Source organism: Hippocampus zosterae, chromosome 8 (genome assembly GCF_025434085.1).
Source record: "Hippocampus zosterae strain Florida chromosome 8, ASM2543408v3, whole genome shotgun sequence".
NCBI classification, from domain to species: Eukaryota; Metazoa; Chordata; class Actinopteri; order Syngnathiformes; family Syngnathidae; genus Hippocampus; species Hippocampus zosterae.
The window spans coordinates 11,216,066-11,241,133 of NC_067458.1; the positions used below are offsets into that span (position 1 = coordinate 11,216,066).

At 40.0% G+C, this 25,068-nt stretch overlaps 2 protein-coding genes across 2 annotated transcripts; both read right to left on the minus strand.

Moving 5' to 3' along the window:
- Window positions 1–471: 471 nt before the first annotated feature.
- On the minus strand, window positions 472–8,381 carry LOC127606323 (alkaline phosphatase-like). Its single transcript, XM_052074569.1, has 11 exons — window positions 8,254–8,381; window positions 7,954–8,070; window positions 7,012–7,127; window positions 5,472–5,646; window positions 3,279–3,451; window positions 3,021–3,146; window positions 2,811–2,880; window positions 2,545–2,679; window positions 1,920–2,111; window positions 1,728–1,844; window positions 472–1,222 (listed from the first exon to the last, which is right to left on the minus strand). The coding sequence occupies exons 1-11, from the start codon at window positions 8,327–8,329 to the stop codon at window positions 951–953; spliced, it is 1,569 nt and encodes a 522-aa protein (XP_051930529.1). The 5' UTR covers window positions 8,330–8,381; the 3' UTR covers window positions 472–950.
- Window positions 8,382–9,761: 1,380 nt separating this feature from the next.
- On the minus strand, window positions 9,762–23,750 carry alpi.1 (alkaline phosphatase, intestinal, tandem duplicate 1). Its single transcript, XM_052074674.1, has 11 exons — window positions 23,445–23,750; window positions 22,872–22,997; window positions 18,900–19,015; window positions 16,431–16,605; window positions 15,617–15,789; window positions 14,260–14,394; window positions 14,062–14,137; window positions 12,715–12,849; window positions 11,823–12,014; window positions 11,621–11,737; window positions 9,762–10,696 (listed from the first exon to the last, which is right to left on the minus strand). Exons 1-11 carry the CDS (start codon window positions 23,536–23,538, stop codon window positions 10,422–10,424), a joined length of 1,614 nt encoding a protein of 537 aa, XP_051930634.1. The 5' UTR covers window positions 23,539–23,750; the 3' UTR covers window positions 9,762–10,421.
- Between the last annotated feature and the right edge of the window lie 1,318 nt (window positions 23,751–25,068).

Genomic DNA, 25,068 nt, shown 5'->3' on the forward strand with positions numbered 1-25,068 from the left:
AAACTATAATGGCAGTGGTGTGGTGGTCTCTATTTATGAACTCCAGTCATTTTTATCCTCCGCCTTCATTCTGATCCCCCCCCCCCCCCCCCGCCCCCTGCTCGTAAGCGCCCTGAATGGCATGCCATTTACAAGAGTCTGAAATGGCAGCACGGCGGTCAAGTGGTTAACACTTCCATCTCCCACTTCTGTGGTTGGGGGTTTGAATCTGGGCTACATGGGGAATTTGGGATGTTCTCCACTAACTTGTGTGGGTTTTCTCCAGTGCTGCATATTTCTATTTACCTGGTTTGTACCTTAAATCCTTGTTGACAATTATTGTGAGAAGTCATAAACACACACACACACACACGCACACACACACACACGCACGCACGCACACACACACACATGCACATGCACACACACACACACACATGCACACACACGTACATAAATAGATGAATATCATTAATTATTCATAAGAATTAAAGGTAATTTTAGCAAATCTGTTCATTTCAAAAGTGTGTATAAAATTAAGTAATCAATTAAGCAGTGACAAAGAAGTAGCTCTCAGTTTCAAAAGGTTGTTAACCCCTGTTTTAAACTGCCCTTTGGTGTGAATTTGAGTCAAATGGTTGTTTCTCGACATGTTGCCTTCGACTGGTTTCAGTCCAGAGTGTACCTACCTCGTGCCCAAAGTCACCTCCGGTATAATGGATGAATGGATGAATATAAGATATTTTAATATATATTAAAAATATGTTAAGAAGTTATTACAACATTGCTTGAAAACAATGTACTGAAGGCAATGGCGTTAGGCCACATTGAACATCAAATTTGAATCTGCAACAAACAATAATTTTAAGGTCAATAAATAAAATTACTTAAATGCCTGTGCTAGTGGATTTTGCCACTCGGAAGTAGCCCAACCATAATATTTTTGGAACAACAAGTGATGTCAGGCCCAATTATGATGAGGAGATGGAGAAAATAGTTAGGCCAATGAGGAGGAGTAGCAGGCTAGGGTAGACGGATGCAGCATGGTTAGGATGGTCGAGTTTGCAGTCCTCGTAAGGCGGCAGACAAGCTGCGTAAGCTATTACATGGGCAATGTAGTTCTGTTCCTGGACCCCATGGAAGAGGTGGGACATTGGACCTTTGGCATATATAGCCACATCCTCGATGCTGTGAGTCTCTGAATCCAGAGGGACTGTAGCCTGTTGACGGTACTCTTTACCCACTGAAGAAGAAACAAATAGTGGATTAGATTGACTGGTCTCCAGATGTTTCTTAGAGACCTTTTAGTCTCAACCTCAATGATAAATCACAATATACACGTACATTGGACTGATGGCATATCATGCACCAAGGACACAATTGAAGTACAAAAGAATAGATGTGTTTGCAGATTTGAATTTAATTCAGAGGAAAGGAGGAATGGTGCATACCACTTCAGTCGTGTGTAAATTCTCTATGTATACATTTGAGCCCCCACGTATGACCTTATGAACAGAATAAGCCATGGCTTCCTGTAAGTTGATCGATCATAATTGTTCCATGCACAATTGATACTTTTTGTGACAATTGGTTTGGTGGTGCGCTGTGAGATGTTTATCATTTGAAATAGGCGCTTTGGCTCAATAAAAGTTGGGAAACACTGATCCAGTGAGCCACATGTTACTCCACAAGATGGAGCTACTATATCACTTTGTCCTCTCTAAAAGATCTGCTGGCAGTCCACTTACTTGCAGTGGTCTCATTTACATCTGGACGAGTTCCATTGAAAAACTGGTATCCTGGCCCATTTGCATATCCAGCGATAGTAAAGTGCTTTTTGTCATCAGCGATTCCGCGCGACACCCCTGTAGATCACATGATAAACAAGTATCAGAAAGATGTTTCTCCCACTCAAGAACTGTACGGTGCAAAAGCATCACCTAAAACAGGGTTTCCTCTGGCTGAATGTCCACCAAATGTGAAAACGTGTGAGTGGTCTGCAGTGACTATAGTCAGCGTGTCCAGCTCATTTGTAAGTTCGGCTGCTCGCCCGATGGCTCGGTCAAATTCAATAGCTTCAGTGAGAGATCTTATGGCCCTGCCGGCATGGTGGCCGTGATCTATTCTCCCCCTTGAATTTCAAAGGCAAATTACTTTTCAAATGACAAATGACAAATGACAAATTATAAATGACATTTCAAATAATGCATGCACAAAATACAAACTCAATGCCCTTGTTGGATAAATCATAATTGTCCTGAGACAAAATGTAACTAGCTGTTGATAACCAACTTACAGATGAAAAATATAACACAAAGTACGTGTTAAAAAAAAAATTCAGTGATAAAAAGTGAGCAATCTTGAGCCTGAAAAATCTAATTATGTGACGTTTCTACCATTTTTTCTTGAAAAAAGAAATAAAACAAATACCGGTAAATGGTCAGGTTGTAAAAAGCTTTCTGGCATAATATGTTTACAAATATCAAATGTGTCCCATATATAACCTTGATATGTATTGAATGTAAAGTTTGTGGTTATATCTGATGTCAAAGAAAGTCTACTTATCTTCCACGAAAAGGAAATATCCCTTTGGATTTCTGCTGAGAATCTTGATGGCTTTTTCGGTCATCTCAGTTAAGGATGGGTCGCTTAACGGGTTGCGCTCTATCTCGTATCTACAGTCCTTGGGCTCGAAAAGACCTAAAGACAGTGAGAGTAGTACTACTTAAAGCAAGGCGGCAGCTGTTTCAATGGCAAGTTTGAATGGAGTAATAAATGAATCGTCGGCAAAAGTGCACAATGAAAGCTTGATGTTTTGGAACCATTCTTACCCATTAGGAAGTCTGTTTTGGCAGGATTGACATCATCAAATTGTTTTTTGTTCCAAACATACTTAGCCTTCTGTTGACCATGAAAAGTACACAAATAAACCCATTACAGAAGTGGCGGATTGTCTGGTAAATAATGTTAAGACATTTTACTTGCCATGGGCGTTGCACCGGATTATTCAAGTGTACACACTTGTGAAATACTCCCCTCACCTTTTTATTCTTGAGCCACTCCACAATAAGGTTTTGTCCATCATTTCGATCTCCTTTAACGCTGGGATATTCTGGGTCTTGCATGTCTCTGGGAACCATGTACTCTCGACCACCACCAAGTATGACCTTGAAATGACACATAAGCAGTTTTAACAGCATTAGTGTTCTCTTGAGCTAAATGATGATGAATAAGGTGCAGTGGTAAATACCAGAGACCCTCAAAGTGAAATAATCTAAGTTCTCTGCTGGAAAACTTACATCGATCTCAACGTTGTGAACAAGCTGGTATGCAATGTCTCGACAGCCGTTCGCAACAGCCTCGGGGGAGAGATCCGAGTCAGCGTACCAACCTCGGTTGGCGGTGTGAGCGTATGATGCGCCTGGAGAGGCATGCTGAACTCGGGTGGTAGTCACAATCCCAACGGATTTCCCTGAAACGAAAAAAAAAAAGTTGTGGTCATGTGAAGATGTAGCTGCGCATACTCAATAAGACAATATCGGCCTCTCTAGCCTTTTTTTCCCCCCTCTGATACACCATTCCGTCTGATATGTCAATCAAATAACCAACTTACATTGAGCATGGCAAATAGAGGATTATTAATAGCAGTAGCCCCTAGCATTAGTTGATTGTTGTGTTGCATTGCATGTCACATCAAGATGTAGTACTCTGCTGTTGATTCCGTTATATGGAGCCCCTTGTCAAAAAAGAGAGAATCACAAAGTCTAAGTTGACAGCATTTGCCACAAGGTGCCACTGTTATGAATGGGCCCGGGCCCTGTTAGCTGCCACATCCTCCTTTTACTGCACAGTGCACCGTCACCCCCCCCCCCCTCCCCCCCCACACACACACACACCCTCCCTCCCCCAGCCATTTTTAGTTTGTGTCTCCTGCATCACAGTACAATATTAGAAGCACTCATTTGAATTTTTTACACAAGTCAATCACCTGCAAGATGGAAAGTATTACTGTTTCAGGATGATAATCAAAATTAAACAACCCAAATTATCACACCAGCAAGCTTTATTTTGAATACTATCTATCTATCTATCTATCTATCTATCTATCTATCTATCTATCTATCTATCTATCTATCTATCTATCTATCTATCTATCTATCTATCTATCTATCTATCTATCTATCTATCTATCTATCTATCTATCTATCTATCTATCTAGAGAGAAAGAGAGAGAGAGAGAGAGAGAGAGAGAGAGAGAGAGAGAGAGAGAGAGAGAGAGAGAGAGAGAGAGAGAGAGAGAGACGCAAAAATATATTCTACAGTATGTAAGCAACACCCCCACAAAATGCAACTAAGATAACAGTGACATTTAACTTTACAGCACGTCTATATCCAACAGCCTTGCATGTGTGTGCAATTTTGGGTGGCGCGATGATTCAAAAGATCTGACGTGTTGCCTGTGCAGCAATTATTTTCTTGCGTTTTCTGCATACAGGGTAATTATATTGGTTTGAGTTTCCATCTGCCGCCTCATAAAAACTGAAACACGACCACACATAGAGTAAATGTGGTGTTGTTTTCTTCGTCTTCCCTTTCTTTTATGGTTTGCTGATATGCCGCACAGCGGATGCCAGATGAAAACGATAGTTGAATACTTTTAAATCAATGGTAGTAACAAAACTGGAACACTAGACATTTGAAACAGTCACTGATTGGGAACTGCACCCACGCCTTGTGCACCTAATTCATGCAAGTACAGTACACCACTAACCCGTTTGGCAGTGGTGGGTTATTGTAGCCAGCAATGCCTTCTGCACTGGGCCAAAATACGTCAGAAGCACCAACCTACATTTACAACCTGATTTCCATGATCTTTTAATTATATTCCCAAAAGTGCATTTTCTTCCTTTTTTAGCATAACTCTCGGCTGGACTGCTTACCCTAGCTAATGTATACGGATTTTAGATTTTTTTTTGGTGGGGGGGGGGGGGGGGCGGGGGCAAATAGATTTAAACTAATCTGATTTAAAATTTGCCCTCAACACAATAAAGTGAGCATTTTTCCATTCTCCGATTGGTTGGTCACAGTAAGTCAAGTTTTTTTTAAGCAAAACACACCTTTTGCAATTTGTACAGTTGAATACATTTAATGACCTTTACATCTGGTGGTTTATGTGTTTATGTCACGTTAACATAAACATTTATGAGATGATTATGTGAGACACTTGTGGGCTGTTAGATTGCATTTTTACATATTGATGGTTTTTACAATCGCTCCGTGACAGTGGTGGTGTTAAGGGGTGGATTAAGTCGGCTAAGTCCCCAGTGAAGGCCGAGGTACAAAATGAATAGCCCGTCACTGCCATCTGTGTTATGTCATAAATATATTGTGTATCATAATGTTTCGGAGCATGGTTCTAAATTTCCAATATGAAACTTGCAGTGAAGGGATTTAGTGCAGTTTGGTGCATTTGAATTAGAAATTAATGTTACCTGCTTGCTTGGCTCGATAAAGCACAGATTTGACTTCATTCCCATAGGTGGCACTGCAATTGTACCTTGGAGTGGCAGCAGTGACTCCAAGCGTGCCATAGTTGGCTTTCACTCCACATAGGTATGCAGTGGCTGTACCAGCACTATCTGGCATTTGTTGGTCTACATTGTATGTCTGCAAGGTAGAACGTAACAACAAAATCATCACATCGTCATGTTGCTTTTGCAAAGCAAGTTCAACCGGTACTGACGTTTAAAATGGTATCTTGTATGATATTTTCACATCTCTAAAAAAAATCTATCCATAGTACTTCAACTTTAGTACAGTATTTGCAGTAGATAATGAAATAAAGCCCGAAATTCAGCACAAGAATTTAAGATGGAGAGACCGCAGGTGTGTGCAACCGAAGGCCGAATATTTTTTTGTTTCCCCTGATGGAATACTAATAAATGAGCGGTGAGAGCGATTTTAGGTCTCATCATTATTTATAATACAACCCCCCCCCCCCCCCCCAAGGCCACCGCATCTTCCTCCTCCTCCTTCAAGACCAGCACTACCTCCTCATCGACCTAGCCATGAAGAGGGTCACCATTCCCTCAATAACCCTTCTGCTCCTGACCTTTACCACTAATGTTGCTGCAGCTAAGAATTACGACACTAACCATTATGTATTACGTACACACACACGCGCACACACACACACACAAACACACATTCACATCTTGTAGGCTTTCTTCTGTCAGAGTAATCATGTTTTCGTTCACATATCAAATCAAACGCAAATATCTCTTAACTGTCAGCTTAATTAGATTGCAATGTTGTCTAATCACAAAGTCAGGTCACGGAGACTTGATCAGTTTCTGATGGTGAGCAACAACAAGTATCAGGCATGCAATAGATAAGGACTAAAGTGTTTCAACAATGTTACATTAAGTGAAAAATGTTACCACATCATTTGCATGAAAAATGCACAGCCTGCTATAGGTCAAATCTGGATCTGAATCTCAATTTTCTGATCCGCTTATCCTCACAAGGGTCACGGGAGGTGCTGGAGCGTATCTCAGCTGTCTTGGCGGACACCCCGAACCGGTTGCAAGCGAATCGCAGAGCACACAAAGACGAACAACCGTCCACGCCCACACTCACACCTAGGGACAATTTTGAGTGTTCAACCAGCCTGCCATGCATGTTTTTGGATTGTGGGAGGAAGCCGCAGTACCCGGAGAAAACCCACACAGGCCTGAGGAGAACATGCAAACTCCATACATTTATATTTACCTCCCTAAAATTCATTCTTTGTCTCTGGATTGAGTGACATATTGTTCTTTCAATTTGAATGCAGTCTTTCATTTTTATGACTTATTTTGTTGCTTCTGATTTCTGTTTGCTTGTGCAAAGACTGTTGGTCTGCTTCATGCAAAAAAAATATTAATTTGTTTATTTGTGTCTCTTTGTGAAAATTACACCTGAATATAAATACATCTGCTCCAAATTAACAGCGTAGTGATTTGTAATTTGAGTTACAATGAATTTGCTGACCTTAGACAATGCCAGGTGAGGGAAGGTATCCATGACCAGACTGGTCTCTTCGCCAGACCGTCCTGCATTTTGGCCTTTGAGAATGCGGGCAGCAGTAACTGTTGTTACTCCCATACCTAGAATTGGATGGGAAACCTGAATGTCGGTTCAGTAACATCGACAACCACACCACAAGATCGCCATAGCGCTTTAGTAATCCCACGAAGCTCCAAAATATTTGTGCCTTCTATGGGGCAGTATTGTTGGACTTGTTGGATTTATTCCCATGCTTGTTTTCAAGAATACGACTCTCATCGAATGGTTCAATGTTATCAACAGCCACTGATAAAAATGCAAATAGTGTCTCTCAGCATGTATGTGTAAATCTGATGCTATGTTCTAAATGAACACACATGAACTCTTCAATAAATCTGACTTTGGCTCATCGAATATACAGATAGGGATGAACAGTAAGAGTCACGTATACTTTATACTTTATACAATTTGAGATTCGATAGGAAGAAGAAGTAGGATAAGCATTTAACCTCTAATTGCCCCTTAATGGAGACCCAAGTGGATAGAATAGGGACAATACATTTTATAGATCCTGCCAGATTTATATGGAGTACTGATAACACTGACCCCAATGTTTCTGTTCTGTACAAGGCCATCAGAACACACTCATACAAAATGTGTGCCGTCTAAGACAGAAAACACCTTTGCTGTCAAAATATTTGTGAACATTTTTTCCCCCTCGCGGCAGTTTGACTAACAAGTCAGAAGTCATAACCTCGGCCATAATACCTTCCTTTTGCCATTTAGTTCACGAATTTGATCACTTCGTTTGAGAGCTTTACTACCACAGTGATTAAACTTTCACTGCCATGAACCAGTGGCGTATAATTACCTTACTAATTTAAAGAGGCTGTTTAATTAGGAAGATAATGTCTTCCCTCAACTCACCGTCCCCGAGGAAGAGGATGGTGTTCTTGGCTTGGTGGAGATTAGGATGAATGTTGAGAGCAGTGTGAAGAGCTTGCTTCCCTTTGTTGTTCCAGTAACTGGCATGGAGCTCTTCCTCTTTACAGAGGAAAGAAACAGTGAGTGAGTATCATCCAGATGTGGACTTGGAAGATTCCAATAATTAAAAACAATGAAGAATAATTTTGTGCCAACTCTTTGACTGGAAAGTCTTTATAACGTCCTGTAGATAGAAATAGTCACCTGTCATGTATTATCATAAAATATGTGATAAAAGTTTACCGTAAACGGAGACAGTCCTCTGGATTGAAATGAAAATCAGTAATCCAAACAAAACATACATGCGCTTCCTGGCCATTCTCTTGACTGAGCTGAGTTTGAAAATAATGCACAGGGGGAAAACACACCTTTATGCATTTATAGTGGCAGTTAAGGAACAAAGGGCACATACCTTTTACAACAGGCAAATAAAGAACGCCTACACAAGGACCTGTTGTAGGGGCACTAAATCAGTGAGGTACTTGTCCTTTCATCGGTTATAATTCACATTGGTTTTATATTACTGCAGCTTCCTGCCCAGAAAAATGTAAATAGAATACAACAGATGTTTTTGATGCTTACTGATATGTGATATTTATGCCCTCCACATGCAAATACAATCAGTTGCGTGAGTACAGTAACACTTGACATTGGGTGTGTTAATGGCGTTCCAGTAGTCTATTATCTTATTTATCTTATTTACACTGTCAATCATTATATTGTATACTCATGATGTTTATAGCAGTGAGTAGAGTTTTAAATCTCCAGTAGATTATTTTATGGCCCGTTTACTGGAGTGGGCAAGAAAAATGCTCTACATTTAATTAAAGATACTGTAAAGTGAATTTGTTTTCACAAAGTAAATACATGATACATGTAAGATGCAAGATCATTGTTGAAAACAGTTGCATAGACTGAGAAAAACATTGTGAGGATTCACTCATTTTCACCATTTCAGTTGTCCTGATTTTTGGGGAAAGGGCGTGGCCACGATAGCAGGAAAATTGCTTGTCCAGCAAGAGATGCTCCGCCCCCCCAAGATCATTGGACAACTGCGGACAAGTGGCAAAGATTGTCACTTTCTGCCTTTGGGACAGTGGTTGAAGACCATTCCCCCTGTAGACACTCAGCCATGGTTGTGGTGAATATTGGGAAATATGGGGAGCTTCCCGGACGGCCAGTCTTATTTCCAGGCCTCGACAAATACTTTTGGTGACAGTTGCCGTACGATTTTTCACAACTTTCCATGCATTTGCTGATTAAAAAAAAAAAGTGTAGTAATTGAAATGTGCCAGTGTTACTGATGACACTCTTCTTTGTGGTGTGTGAAATTTACAAGACATTTTTATTGTCATTTGGCAGGGACTTTAAACTTGGTGGCCTGCAGACAGAATGAACATTGGCCATGAGAAATTACTTACGGTGTGACCAAAGGTATGTGTATATTTTTGGAGTCCGAAGAAGTCTCAACCAAATCCGCTACATCAGGTACAATTTTTCAAAATGCATTTATTTATATGCATATATTATAAACAATCAACCAATTAAAACATGATCTGACATCACTTAAAATTTATATTACTAGCAGTGGAAAGCTGAAAGTCAATTCCTTCAATAACATATACCGGTACTCAAATACTGTACTTGAATATTATGAATTTTGATTTGAATTGAATACAACTTTAATGTCAAATGTGAAAGAACAATGATAAAAGAAGATACAAACTCAAAGAATAAATTGAATACTGTCATTAAGGTAGCATTAATGTTATTTATTTCTTATATCAGACATTCAGCAAAAACAGTGTATAAAAATACATTTTGCATGTAAAATACATTCACGGACAATTAAAACAGATTGGTGACGTCAACTCAGACAAAGGAAAAAAAACTGGTGCCCATGAAATCCATATTTGACGCCATTGCTTTAAAAAAAATCCTTAAAAGCTGGAAAAACCTACAGTACCATTATAAATTCTTAAGGTCTACCGGTATTACAGCTTGGCACAGCAAGATAGCCTCTGGTTCAGAGTCCAGCCCTTCATTCAGCGTCAACATGTGCATCACCAAAACTGTTCAATGATCCTTCAGCCTCCTTGTTGCCTTCAAGTTATTATTTGTGTGTCCGCTTCAGATTCATGTGTAAATAATCTTAATGAGAATAGGACAGAAACTTTACCAGCACGTATTATGAGAATATTGTTTAAAAAAAAAAATACTAGGCTTTACATATTCCAACGATTGACTTGTTCTTGTTTGCATATTTTCAAAATGTCTAAATGGTGCTTATATCTCAAAATGAGATGGCTCAAAACACATTTACTTTAAGTATTCCCTGCTGCCAGGATGCTATATACTTGCATTATTATAGCTGTGTGAATTGCCGCATGTGTATAGTTTGTGTGTGGCTGTCATCTGGAGAACCAGATGAGGCCAATTAGTCCAAATATTAGGTTTGAGGGTGTGTTCGCACATGCAGTGGACGTGTGGGAATGAGGTGGAGGGGGACAGTCTGTGTAGGGTTCCAAACAGGCTGCGTAGGCCATAACATGAGCCACATAGTTCTGTTCTTTGACCCCATGGAAGAGGTGAGCCATGGGGCCTTTAGCGTAAATGGCCACGTCCTCGCCACCATGTGTCTCAGCATCAAGAGGGACAGCGGCCTGCTGCATGTACTCCTCGTCATCTGCAAATCAAAATGAGTGGAGATGAAACCACAAAGCACACGCAGAAACAGCATAAATCCTCAGGCATTGGGTTGCAATCTTGCTTTTGCCAATAAGATAATTAACTGTTTAAGTTTTGGACCGTAATTACGAGTCTCGTTTGACTCATTCGCTACACAAGTCCTTATCGGAATGCCAGTCCGCAAAAACTAACTTGGGGCCTTTTGGACACTGGGTCTATATTTTGACACCCATGAACAGCTGTCTTTGCATGTGTGGACTGCAGAACCAAAATCAATCCAATCAGCAGGAAAAAAGTTTTTTCATAGGGCTAACATGTCAAATTATAATATGTAATAAAAATCGTACTTTTATGAGAATAAACAGCATGAATATGAGGGTTCTCAAGACAAATACTACCTATTGGCTGGCAACCGACTCAGGGTGTCCCCCGCCTACTGCCCGAAGACAGCTGGGATAGGCTCCAGCACCCCCCGCGACCCTAGTGAGGATCAAGCGGCTCGGAAGATGAATGAATGAATGAATGAATCCCTCAATTGTCTTGACACATTCACTAAGGTACCAGATGTGTTAAGACAGAAGGTTTTAACAACTATTCCATTGAGGGCTTATAAAACGAATTCATCCCAAGCAAGAGTAACGCACACCAAGTACAGTATGTAATGCAATGACTGAGTCAAATGGTGCGGAAAAGAAGAAGGAAGAACTGCCTCAGTGCGTGTACAGTGTTCCACAAAGAAATACAAATAGTTTTTTTCTCTAGATACACATACTGTACATTTACACAGAAGAGTTTAAAACCAAACAAAGCAGGGCTCTGAGTTGAAGTTTTGCTTCCTGGTGATTAAAAGTAAGCTATAATTAAATCAATACACCCAAACTCAGACACGTTTGGCATCTGAAAGTTATGATCATGTCCTTACAGTAATCCACCATCGTGATGTTCCCTCTGGTTCCATTTATGTGCACATAACCAGGGCCGTTGGCGTACAGGATGCTTGTGAAAGGCATTTGGTCATCTGCTTTTTTTGGTGCGAGACCTGGGTTGCAAATTATAAAACAAAAATGTGATGAATAACAATAATAATATACTTGTCAAACAGAACATGAATTTAAATGACATACCAAAGATTGGATTTCCTCGGGGTGTATTGCCACCAAAAGTGAAGACGTGAGAGTGATCAGCTGTGACGACGGTCAATGTATCAGATTCTCTGGTGAGCTGCGAAGCGCGATCAATTGCTCGGTCAAACATCACAGCCTCTGTCAGTGCAAGTTTGGCGATGCCATCGTGGTGTCCGTGATCAATTCTTCCTCGTAATGAGAAACAAGAGAAGAAATATATATATATATATATATATATATATATATATATATATATATATATATATATATATATATATATATATATATATATATATATATATATATATATATGCGTGGCAGGCTGATTGAACACTCTAAATTGTCCCTAGGTATGAGTGTGAGTGCGAATGGTTGTTCGTTTCTGTGTGCCCTGCGATTGGCTGGCAACCGATTCAGGGTGTCCCCCGCCTACTGCCCGAAGACAGCTGGGATAGGCTCCAGCACCCCCCCGCGACCCTAGTGAGGATCAAGCGGCTCGGAAGATGAATGAATGAATATATATATATATATATATATAATTTTTTTTTCAATAGTTAATGTACATCCCGTTCTGTGGGTCTCCTGAAAAGTAAGGATTTTGGACATACAAGGATTCTGTCTGACTCCATGCTATGGTGATAAACATAAACTTCTCCCAATTGGGAAGCAAAGAATGCTCCAAAATTGGTAAGATGAAAAAGTAAGATTCAGAGGGAACTTTAGAGTTCGAGCCCAGACTCCATTTAGTCTATTCATGAGTTGATTAGGTATTTCTCAGGACTTATGGGTAGCACTATGCATTCTATTTATCTATACAGGCATTTCAGTACCAAAAGTTACAAATTTATTATCATGCCACTTCCTTTTTCTACTGCTCATATCAAGTACTCATCTTCGACAAAAAGAAAATAGCCTTTTGGATTCTTGCTCAGGATTTGAATGGCTTTCTCCGTCATCTCCACAATAGAGGGATCCCGGGTAGTGTTTCGGAAAACTTCAAATCTCATGTCCTTTGGCTCAAACAAACCTGGAAGCAAAAAGGTGAGATTAGAGAAGCTATTTGGAGTAGTATTTATATGCGCACATTATACAAGAATAAAAGAATGATACAACAAAAATAAGCAGAATTCCAAATGGAATACACAGATCTTTGATTAAAAACGCACACACACATACACACATATATATACATATATATATATATATATATATATATATATATATATATATATATATATATACCATAAACATTTTTTTTCAATACCCAAAAAGTTGTGGTAGGTGAAACAAAAGTTTGAGAAACTAGAGAGACTGCTTGGAAAACATGTTGTAAACCTAATTGTTCACAGATGACTTTGGCAGTGTTGGCTGCTAATGCCAAGTTGTTCACAGGCAAGGAAGGTGAGACTTTTAATTGCATTGTGTAGCACTATGATGGAAATAGGAAGATCCATCCAGCCATTTTATCTGAACCGCTTAATCTTCAAGAGGGTTGCAGGCGTGCTGGAGCCTATCCCAGCTGACTTCAGACATTAGGCGGGGTTCACGCTGAACTGGTAGCAAAACACACTGGAAATAAGAAAACATTTGGCTTATGGTATTCCCCATAGAGTTCTAGAATCTGAAATGGCTGGAAATGAACACTGAAGGACTTGCGACCTGCACTGAGCGCCAACAACCAATGCATCTATAAATAGTGGTGGATAAGTGCATGTACAAATGCAAAGTACAGAGTGGAGTTACCAGAAATGGTGATCTAACAACATGGCAAACATGATGTTCCAGACCTTTGTAATGACTGACTTTAATACTTTACACTTTAATAAACAATAAATGAATACTTAGCGTTTTCATCAATGTCATCGTGAAAACGCTTTCAAAGTAGTTAAGACGTTTGTTCATTTGGCCAAACAGAAGGCGACAACATGACGCACGGTGCATTGGCAAAACAAGAAACGTGCCCTGGGTTCCTATCGCCGTTGTCAGGACTTAATGACACACAGCTATCAATTTACGATGTCACACTTTGATGATTCCATATAGCTGTTACGATGAAAGTTGACGTGTTGTTTCTGAACCCTGCAAAGGTTCACAACATAAGATAAGATGGGAGTTCTGTCTCTCAATAACTAGGTAGCCTGGGAACAGATATGCAAATATTGGAGTGTAGAAGGTCAACTTTTCAAGCTTTTTGCCTGCTTGCCTGCCTTATTTGGATTGCAAGTTAAAGGTTACCCACCCATGAGCCGATCAGTAGATTCAACGTTTATTTCATCAAACTCCTTCCTGTGCCAAACATAGTGTGAATTCTTGGTCTGAAAGACACATTAGTGTACACATAAGACAAAGCATTGACATTATCTACCTTGTGTCATGTCCTTAAGTGCCATACAAAGGACTAGTTGTGTTTTTTAAAAGCCATTTTAAATGACCCTACTGGTTTAGCCTTCAACCAGACATCTATAAGGTTCCTCCGGTCTTGGCGGTCCCCCTTGCGAGAATTGGAGGTTGGATACTCAGGGTCTGAAGTGCCTTTTGGTGTCATGTACATCCTCCCTCCTCCCAAGATCACCTTAAAGGGACACCAAGAGTCATTATATTACCGGTATGTGCTACATTGGTTCAATAGTTATATTGCCTCTTTACACCGTCATAGCGCTTCACCATTGTTTGTTTAATTAAAAAATAACGTGTTAAGACGACTGATGCTGTTATTTCCTCATCACAAAATGCTCCATAAAATAATATACAGGGATGCTATTTTTCTTGTGTTCGTGGATAACCTGCATAAATGAATGAGGCAGAATGATGTCAGCTTCATGTTTATGGCACTATTACACAAACTCTGCTTAAAAGATGCGAATGACAGCCGTTGGATGTCAACCCTAGCCAAACTCAAAAAAAGAAACGTTAAACAGTATGTTTGCTATTTGGCAACATTACTTCTTGCTTTTCAACTGTCCGCTCATGCTTGGAAAACCAACGGCAAAGAAAGCAACACCAAAAAGTGGCTTGTAATTTGTCAAGAAAGACATGGGAATTGGCACGCTGGTGGCCCTTGACTAAGGCATCCTGGATGATGTTGGTCAAAGTAGTATATTGAAGGGGTCAGCTGAGCCAACTGGATGCCTTGAGGGGAAAAAGATCACTAAGCAGCTGTTATACACTGGCTTTAGATCAGCTGCTAGACAAAGCTGTCAACTGAGCATGTAAGATGCCTGAAGACTGCTCAAAAATCCTATTATGTCAAGAGTACCAACAACCTAAGAGTTTAATAACAACCCGAACCTATGCTCAACATTAAACTACCTGTTCATACGTCATTATGACAATGCGATATGTTTCTGCACATCTATTCTGTCAGTATTTTTGATCGTTTAACCATAGCAAAGTCCTTACACACTCATGACACAGTGGGAAAATCCAGCCATAAAATAATAAAGATTCACCCATGCCGCCAAGCAGAATATTTGATCCAAACTCTTTTCTACAAGGTGAAAGTGATGAAAAATCAACATACTGTATATCGGGAAAGAGTAATTATGTTCGTGCCTCCATCATTCTATCAATTGTCCACAGCAAATTATGTTCAACTGACTTTGGGCAAAAGATGGGGTACACCCTGGAATGGTTACAAGCCAATCATTTTTACTCTGGGGCAGATGCCTACGTTCCTCCGATGCAATTCCACAAATTCAAAACAATGGCTTATCAAAAAAAGCAAAAAACCCCCAAAATGGTACAATCTTCATCAGTATTAAAAAAATAAAATAAAATAACAGAAATAATCTCACATCAATGTCAACGTTGGTCACTAGTTGGGTGGCGATATCCACACACCCTTGATGGCGTGCGCTACTGGGAAGATCTGCATCACTATACCAGCTACGGCTGACTGAGTGGGCATAGGCGGCAGCTGGTGATGCGTGCTGAACTCGAGTGGTGGTCACGATACCAACGGATTTACCTGGACAGTGAAGGCAGTCATGATTTATTAACATTCAAAAATTGTAAAACAATATTTACCATCAGACTACTGATAACATGACCTGCAAGGTTGCCACACATTTTACGTTTTTAAAAAAATCTTTATTAACAACTGCAACATTCTACTTTATTGCATTTGAAGGCAATTTTATCTTTCAAATTGTTGAATGGGGAATTTCCCACATCTGATCGCTAAAATTAGCACCGATAACACCGGTTTAAGTCTTGCATAGGACCACAAGGACAAAGTCAAGTTTTACACTCACACAGAAGCATATCCTCGTTTCTTTGATCGAAGTGAAGACCAATTTATATCTTTGAAATTGTTCCTACTGCATCCTGTGCATAAATGTTCTACTTTTAAATAGAAATGCAACCATAATTAACAAATGGTGAATACGTTTGATCTGAAGCAATTTCTTTCAGCATCATTCATCATATCATGAAAACATATGTTTATTAGCCCTGCAAACCTTTGCCAAGCAATGCAAAAGGATCTTTTGGGCCCATTCTGAACTTTGAACTATAACCATTGTTAGTCCAGTAACATGCTTATCAGATGATTGTTTTATAAATCTTATTATACAGATAAGGACCACTTGAATTTGCTGACCATTTTACCTTTGGCTTTTGCACGTCGCAGCACGGAGTAGACCTCATTGCCGAAGGTGGTGTTGCATTCATAGGCCACTGCATTGCCACTAAGTCCAACGGTTTTGGCATTAGCTTTCACTCCACAGTGGTAGGCCGTAGCTGTGCTAGCACTGTCTGCCACTTGCTTGTCTACACTGTAGGTCTGGTGAGAAGAAAAACATTTGCTAAAAATGGAAAAAATAAATAAATATAAACAGTATAACACTGACACTTGTCAATGTAGCAAATGATAAGAATGCTAAGAGAGGTGAGATTTACTTTGTAAAGACAGAATCTCAGAATGTTATGTGAAGGTATAAGGGTAGGACAGATGCCTGTCACCTTTCCAACTTTTTATTTTTATTTTTTTTGCTACAAAACTTAAAAGTAACCCTATCTTGCGTTCCTTTTTTTAAGGTGAACTAAAGTAACCAAGATGTCAAATTTTCTTCTATGTTTCAACCATGCATATATATATATATTTATATATATATATATATATATATATATATATATATATATATATATATATGCACGGTTGGGAGAATCTGACATGTTCACCAATCGCTGTTGCTAATAATGACTAAAAAAATGAACAAAGTTTGTAAATATTCAACCATTTTAAGCTACACAATTGATTTCATTACAAATACAAAATCTATGTCACAAACCATGATCATAACCATCCTCACCCACATGTACTGAGTTGTGAGCCAATCTGGATTTCTTTTTGTCGATCAGAAGTTGATGTACTGTTCTTTTACTCTTTTACTACCTTTTTTCTATCTCAGACATGGTGTATACAGGATCAAATATTTAACTGTCCTGTTAGGTTGCAGGTCAAACTGACCTGCTGAAAAATATTTTTTTTCAGTCATAAGTGCAGAAGCTCAATGAACTACAAACATTAATGAATGGTGACTAATGGAGGTCATAATTAGGCACTTTTTTATTATTTGTGTGATACACTTTAAATAATGGGTCAAATGAACCTAGTACTGTAACGCAATTGCATTTCCGGACAAACAAACGCAGCAGGAGCGTTAAGTCCATTGGTCTCAATGATCTTTCGGCCGACACAATTCAATAGCCCGCGATATTAGCAGGGAAGGTGCTTTGTGCGCTTACCTACATTCTGCAGATGAAAATGATCATGCCCAACAAGGTGCGGCACTTAATTGGTGAACTATTCTGTTTAATTCTTAATTCACAAATGTAATATTGATCAAAGTGCATTGGACGGCCACTATTCACTGGGGATAGGAACCGGGTCGGTGCGAAAATAGTGAAAATCCCCAAATAATTGACAGCCATTGAATTCTATTAGATATTTTTTTATTTTAATTAACCCTCCTAAAAACTTGACTAAGTGGGGACATACCGCCAAAAAGCGTTCTCCACGAAAAAATATGATTGACACCCCTCACTCCCCCATAGAAACGAAAGAAATAAATGGCGAATAGGTGAATTTGCGGGTGCCGAACTGCGAGTAAGCATACTATGGCTGTATTAGTGCTGGCACATACAATGTACTCTTGCTTTGAAATGATCTTGGTGTTATTTCCCCGTTTCAAAAGATGTAGAGAATATTTCTGAGAAAGACAGACTAGACCTAGCACATGAAAAAAAGACTGTATTTAACGTCGAGCGTACAGCTTTAAACTTTCCTTCTCTCTCTAATTATCATAATTAAAGAGATGTTGGATTCAACTTTGATCCCACCTTAAGCCTTTTTTTTTCTTGTTTTGCCACAATGACAGCATTTTGACTTAAACCATTGACTTCCAAGGATTAGGGCCAAAAGTCTTAGTGAGAAGGCATCACGTAAAGAGATTAAGCCATTTAAAAAGGTTACACACAGACACACTAACACAGTGGTCACCAACATGGTGCCCGCGGGCACCAGGTAGCCCGTGAAGACCACTTGAGTAGCCCGCCAGTGCCTGGACATTGTGATTTGCTAGTAGAAATTATGATTTAAAAATGCAAACATTGGCAGTACTGTGAGACATTTCGAAACACGATCAAAGTCTGACAATTTAAATCATCAAGTATTAAAAATAACACATCCTCATATTATTGAAGGTATTTTGGACAAATATGTTATTTCAGACGTGTATCAATTTGGTAGCCCTTCACACAATCGGTACACATGAAGTTGCTCTCACCCTCAAAAATGTTGGTGACACCTGCACTAACAACTGAGCTTCCTGTGGTGTATGTACTGTATACTGAATATTGGACGCGCGTCTCCCACATTGTGATTACAGGTAAACAGAAAATGAAGTGGTCACCAACTAAATGTCATGTAATCCAATTCAAGAGCTGTCTTAATAAAAAAAGAATGTTTAGTTTACAGTGTCACTAGGTATGAATGAAATTAAATTCAGTATATGACAGGGGGAAAATATTATTCTGATAATATCTATTAAGTATGTAGTGTTAACGTGTTGTCACCTTAGAAAGTGCCACATATGGAAAGGTGTCCATGGCCAGTACTGTCTCCTCCCCTGCATTGCCCTGCATTTGACCTTCCAGAATTCGAGCTGCTGACACAGTGGACACACCCATCCCTGGAAGACAGTGACTGACAGGTTATTTGCAGTTTAATTTTGTTGAACTTCCCTAACTGAATGTCCACTTGTAACGATGTGGGTAAATTAAAAAAATAAAAATAAAAAAACACTGTGTATACTGTGTATTAAGAAAACAACAACAACAACAACAACAACAACAAAAACAGAGGCACAACAACTTAGATAATGCATCTGAGGATATTTGAATGATGCAAACAAGCTAAAAGAATCAAAGATCACAAACAGGAAAATGTGGTTTGTGAGGAAGCAGGCAAATCAAAGTCCAAGCTTCATCTTCTCTGTTTAAAAATAACATTTTGCAGTGTATTATAAAATAGTTATTAAAATAGCAAATACTGTATGATCAAATAATCATTTTGAGCATACCCCTTACGGGTATTATTTACATTTATTGATGAAACACTTTGAAGACTTTGTGAAAGACAGAATCATGGTAGGGTTATTATTCTTTCGTATATTCTTGTCAATTCATGACCCTTGAAAGTTTCCAAAGGTCTCTCAATTATCAAGCATCCAAAATCCAAACCGGACATTTTTGTCCTTGTTTGAAAAGGAAAAAAAAATGTTTGTTTGGAGAAGGACTATTCCTGTCAAATTGAGGTAAAAAGAGGATTTGACCATCTTCCAAGTAAACAAAGTCATTGCCATTAACATCAACTAAAAGTGTAAATGGACCTTCACATTTAAGTCAGTGGTTTTCAGAGACAGAGCAGTGCTTTGCAAGTATTAAGACCACTGTTGAAAGAATAATTCATGTGTCAACATTTGCAAAGTTACTGCTGTGCAACATCACAGAACTTACTGTCCAGCATAGGTTAGCAGCAAACTGTTACTTTATGTAAAGATTGTGTTTGCTAGTTGAAGCTATTTCTTCTGAAACAATTTCAGTATTCCATCCATCCATATATTCACTGTACTGGGTCGTGGATATGGAAATTTTATGTTATTAAAACATTCACCTTCAAATGTAGTAGAATGCTGAAGCTAATTATTTTAATTTTGCTGTAGCCTGAAGACATTTGGGTTTGACATTAAAAAAATATATAATAATAATAATAATAACAAAAATAATCTGAGATGAGAGATCAACATTTTAACTTCTATTTTCAAGTATTTACAGCTGGGTAGGATTAAAAAAAAGTCTTTAACTCCACCTATTTTCATATGACTGACAGGTTTGGTTTCTTGTCCATTTGTATACAGTAGAATTACAGTGATTACTCAAACAATGTCCATGCTCACGTTTGCATTCAGGTTTTGCCTACAAGACTGGACAAAGACAAAGCAAACATTTATACTTGATAGAGGTGGAACCAACAAGAAAACAAAAAAGCTAGAGCTGTTGAAGGATGGAAAAAGTACAAAGTTGATGTACAAAGTAACAGATGTTGCTATGGTACGTTATGGTAGAAACATTGTGAGGGCTGAAAAGAAAGACGCTAACATCTGTTCGTGACATCAACAATAACCGACAGAAAGCAGGAAGGAAGGTATCACAATGTACAGTTTGTATAAGACCTCATGAAGTAAAGTAAAGAGCAAATGATGCAAGACAAAGACAAAAAGAAAGAAACGACTGAAGGGAAGCAAACAACTGTTGCAGGTTACAGTGGAAGTCTGGAAAAGCGACACAAAAGGAGAATGCAAAAATATTATGACTCAATGCAGTTGTTGCAAAGGTTTGCATCCAGTATTTTCCAAGACCTACTCACCGAAACGTTGGTCTTTTGTCAGGAAAAAAAAGGTCCATCTCCCAGTTTTGTATCTGATCCATATGTAAATTGTCGGAAACGGTGTTTGTTTTAGTTGTCTTTTAGGTCAACTATTGGCCCTTTTGTACAGCCTGTGGTTGTTGCAGCTGGATAGATGGCTGGTGGAACGAAAGATGTGGCGGCGGATGTGTATTTGGAACTGAGAGTCGGGCGCTTGGAATTGAAGTGGATTTTACATGGGATGGGAGAAGTGAACCAATCTCTTTTTTCGTCAATGGACACTACAGCTTCTAGTTTACTTTCAATCTTGCCTCATAGCAGACATGTGGAATGTCTGATCCACTGGTGGGAGGACACTTTGATTCTCTTCTCTTACATCTATAACTGCTTCAAGCGCTACGTGTAGGGAGAAATATTGGTTGTGACTGCATGACTGTCCTTGTCTTATGTTGTGTATTTTGTAATGTTATTTTTTTTTAATTTTATGCTAAATGTTCTGTAATGTGGCGGCCCGGTAGTCCAGTGGTTAGCACGTCGGCTTCACAGTGCAGAGGTACCGGGTTCGATTCCAGCTCCGGCCTCCCTGTGTGGAGTTTGCATGTTCTCCCCGGGCCTGCGTGGGTTTTCTCCGGGTGCTCCGGTTTCCTCCCACATTCCAAAAATATGCATGGCAGGCTGATTGAACACTCTAAATTGTCCCTAGGTGTGAGTGTGAGTGCGAATGGTTGTTCGTCTCTGTGTGCCCTGCGATTGGCTGGCAACCGATTCAGGGTGTCCCCCGCCTACTGCCCGGAGACGGCTGGGATGGGCTCCAGCACCCCCCGCGACCCTAGTGAGGATCAAGCGGTACGGAAGATGAATGAATGAATGTTCTGTAATGCAATTTGTTTCTGCTGCAGCTGTTGTGAAAGTGCGATATAAAGTCCTAGTGTGTGTGTGTGTGTTCGTGGGGTGGGGGGGGGGGGGGTTAATCCTACAGTAAATAAAATTTTCTCATTTTTGATGGAACTTTTTTCCCCAATCTTGCAGACCTAATCTGACAACCATCACTGCACAAATCGGCATTGCCACCTGAATTGTCACTCCACATCCTACATCTTTGCTGCAAAGAAGTCCTCATCCCTGATTTATATAATGGGTAAAATGTCACACAATGTCATTATGCATTTACACTGTCCCGCCCCCCTGATAAAAATATTCCTGGATATCAAGGTTTAGTTTAGCGTTTAGGCTCAACATAACCACAACCTTTTCCTTTTTTTTTTTTTTAACAAACTGCTGGTTATTCTGGTAGATATATAACGGGCTACTATAGGGGTGAATATTTAACTATATTTATTTGAAGAACGGGACTGTGAACTCGACTTTCCAGGTTAAAGGAATATTGAGAACCTCTTCAACCCCTGATTAAATATCATTTTGGGAAAAAGCTTTTTCTGGTCAAGCATGACAGTTCCCCGGTGCAAAAGGCAAGGTCCATAAAGACATGCTTGGATGAGTTAAATGTGGAAGAACTTGAAAGCCCTGAGCCTCAACTCCATCAAATACATATGGAATTTACTACAACACTGAATGTGAGCCAGGCTCTTGTGTCGCTCATCAGTGACATCTGACCTGAGAAATACTCATTTTGGCTGATGTTTTAGATATTGTTATTAGATATTTAGATATTAGTGATATTTTCACAGAACTGAAACGTACAGTCTATCTGACCATAGGAGAAATCCATAACCGTTTTTTTTTGGTTGGTACATTGGCCATGTGTTGTCATGCTTTGATCATTACCATTTCATTCACTCCACACAGAGCCATATTTATTGAAATTAATCAGCGGTACTGGGATGAACCTCACTCAGATTCATTCAATCTGTTCCAAGTGGTTGGTCCAGGCAGTAATTTTTCTGTTGAACAAACACACATGGCCCTCTTATTCCATACAAATCCACTCAGTCCAACGGAAAGGAGTACTTCTCGACTACCCACACAAACACATTGTCCTGCATTCAAAAGTGAACTCTACTTTTTTAGTTTGTCATACTGTATTTTGAATTGATCCTTGACCTAGACTGCATTCGCTTTTTTTGATAGAATACATTCGGAAAATAATGACAAAAGTATACCATCTCCGATGAACAAGATTATATTTTTGGCCTGGTGCTCCCGAGGGCGGAGTTTCAACGCAGCATCCAGTGTCGACTTGGCCTGGGCATCCCAGTAGGCTGGTTCTCTTTCATGTTCGTACAGGACTGTGAAGATGACCAAGAATGTGATACATGCTTTTATTAAACATGTGAATAGATAGCAACACAATATCAGAAGATTTTGCTTTTCCTGTGTAGTCTATTTTACTATTTAACGCATCGACTGGTCGAGCTATATTTAACCAACCCACCTTCAACTTGAATACAATCACACTATTCAATCATGAAGCTTCAATGTTTTCTGTCCATTAAGACATCCCTCCACTGTCCATAAATTGGTAGACGAGGGGAAGAATGTGCTCCACACCACTTTTATCCATGTGCAGGATTGCTGACTTCTCTCTCTGCTTACACACCTGAGTTTGTGGATTCTGCTGTGAGGGACAGTTTGTCCTCGCACACATTAACATGTTGAGTTTACCTGCATCTGCACACACAGTGCTAGAAATAGCCTAACCACAGGGACCACGCGTATTCATGTTGACTGCTCACCTTGGCTTTCCACAGCAGCCCAATCTTCTGCCAGCAACACAGTTCCCAGAAGAATGAGTGGGAGATTCCGGAGCCAGCGATGTGGCGTCTGCATCCCTGGTGTGATGTGACCTGGAGGCTGAAGATGCTGGACACAACCGGTTTTCGGAAGAAAACACCAAAACCAAAACGGCAGAAGCGCATTGGAGAGTGAGACCTGGCTTTTTAAAGGCCCGCTGGGTGTGTAGTAAGAAGGGCCCTCACCAGCTCATAGGCTTGGAGAGAATGTGAGAGAGGGAGGAACCAGGGAGAGAGAGAGAGAGAGAGAGAAAGGGGGAAAGAGAGTGGAGTGTGTGGGTGGGGGGGGGGGGGGGGGGGGAGAACTAGAGGCCACACAGGAGTAATGTAGCATCACAGCCCCTCTCTGCCCGCTTTTTATTGTTTTAAAGGGTTCACTTTAATGCAGTCCTCCCCTTTTCCCCCCTTGTGAGTGATAGAAACTTGAATGGGCCCTTGATGTGGTAAATGTCTACCAGCAGCATGCGGCCCGGTTAAATATGGGAGTAAAATGAGTAGGAGGGAAAACTGCTACACTATTTTTCTTGGCATCCAACACATGACAAATCATAACCATTTCTCTTTCCATCTCTACCCCCTTCCCTTTGAAAAGAAAGCTCATGCTATTCTTGCCGTGTGCATGATTGGCTCTGTTTCATATGAGTGGAAAATGGTTGCATTTCCATTTCCACCTCCGTTCTCTAGCTTTGCATTTAAAACAGGCCAATATTTCCCCTCCCACCAAATCAACTTGGCTTCACCCCCCCCCCCCCCCTCGTGTTGAGCATTTTTCTGCTGTGAGTTAGCAGAGTGCCGGCAGGATGGAAATGCTTAACTCCAGCGCAAGCACAAGAGCTAACGTGTGAAATGAGGTGATTCGAGCCGACTCTTGTTCAACACGGCCAGAGGAATCACATTTCAGGCGAGCGACTCTCACCTCGTGAACCTCATTACAGCATCTCTCCTTTCTGCCAGTCGCTCAACCGTTGCCAACAAGGCTTTATGGTTAGTCAAGTGCTTAATCAAAACTGCGGTTAAATTGTACTGTAGAGCTGCGTTCTGGTTGAAAAAGCCAACAGCGTATGAACTGGGAATACCACAGGCGACATGCATCAACATGATACAGTAACTTGTAAAGGCATGCTCCTCTGTCCATTCGTCATGGTTTGGCCCTTGAGAGAAAGTCCAAATCGTCAGTGTAAATAGCTGTGGGCTGTTTCCGCTGTGGCTCATCCATCCAGGCAAATGTGCAATACAACCACTTATTTTTGCAGGACTTGTCAGGACTTGTAGTGTGGCAGTAAACGCAGAGAATTTTTTTTTGGTGGTGCTTTTCTAGCATCCAAAACATAATAATGTGATTTCTTTGTTTTGAACTCAAACAGATCCACCCAGACAAACAACCATTTACACTCTCATTTTTACCTAGGGGCTAAAGGCTATTAAGAGTGTTCCGTTAAGCTGATTTTTTTTTTTTTGAATTTTGGAAGCAGATGGAGCACCCAGAGAAAAACCAAGCACGGGGAGAACATGCAAACAGCATACTAAAAGCTAGCTTTCGAACCTCGAGTCTTTGACTCAGAGGGAG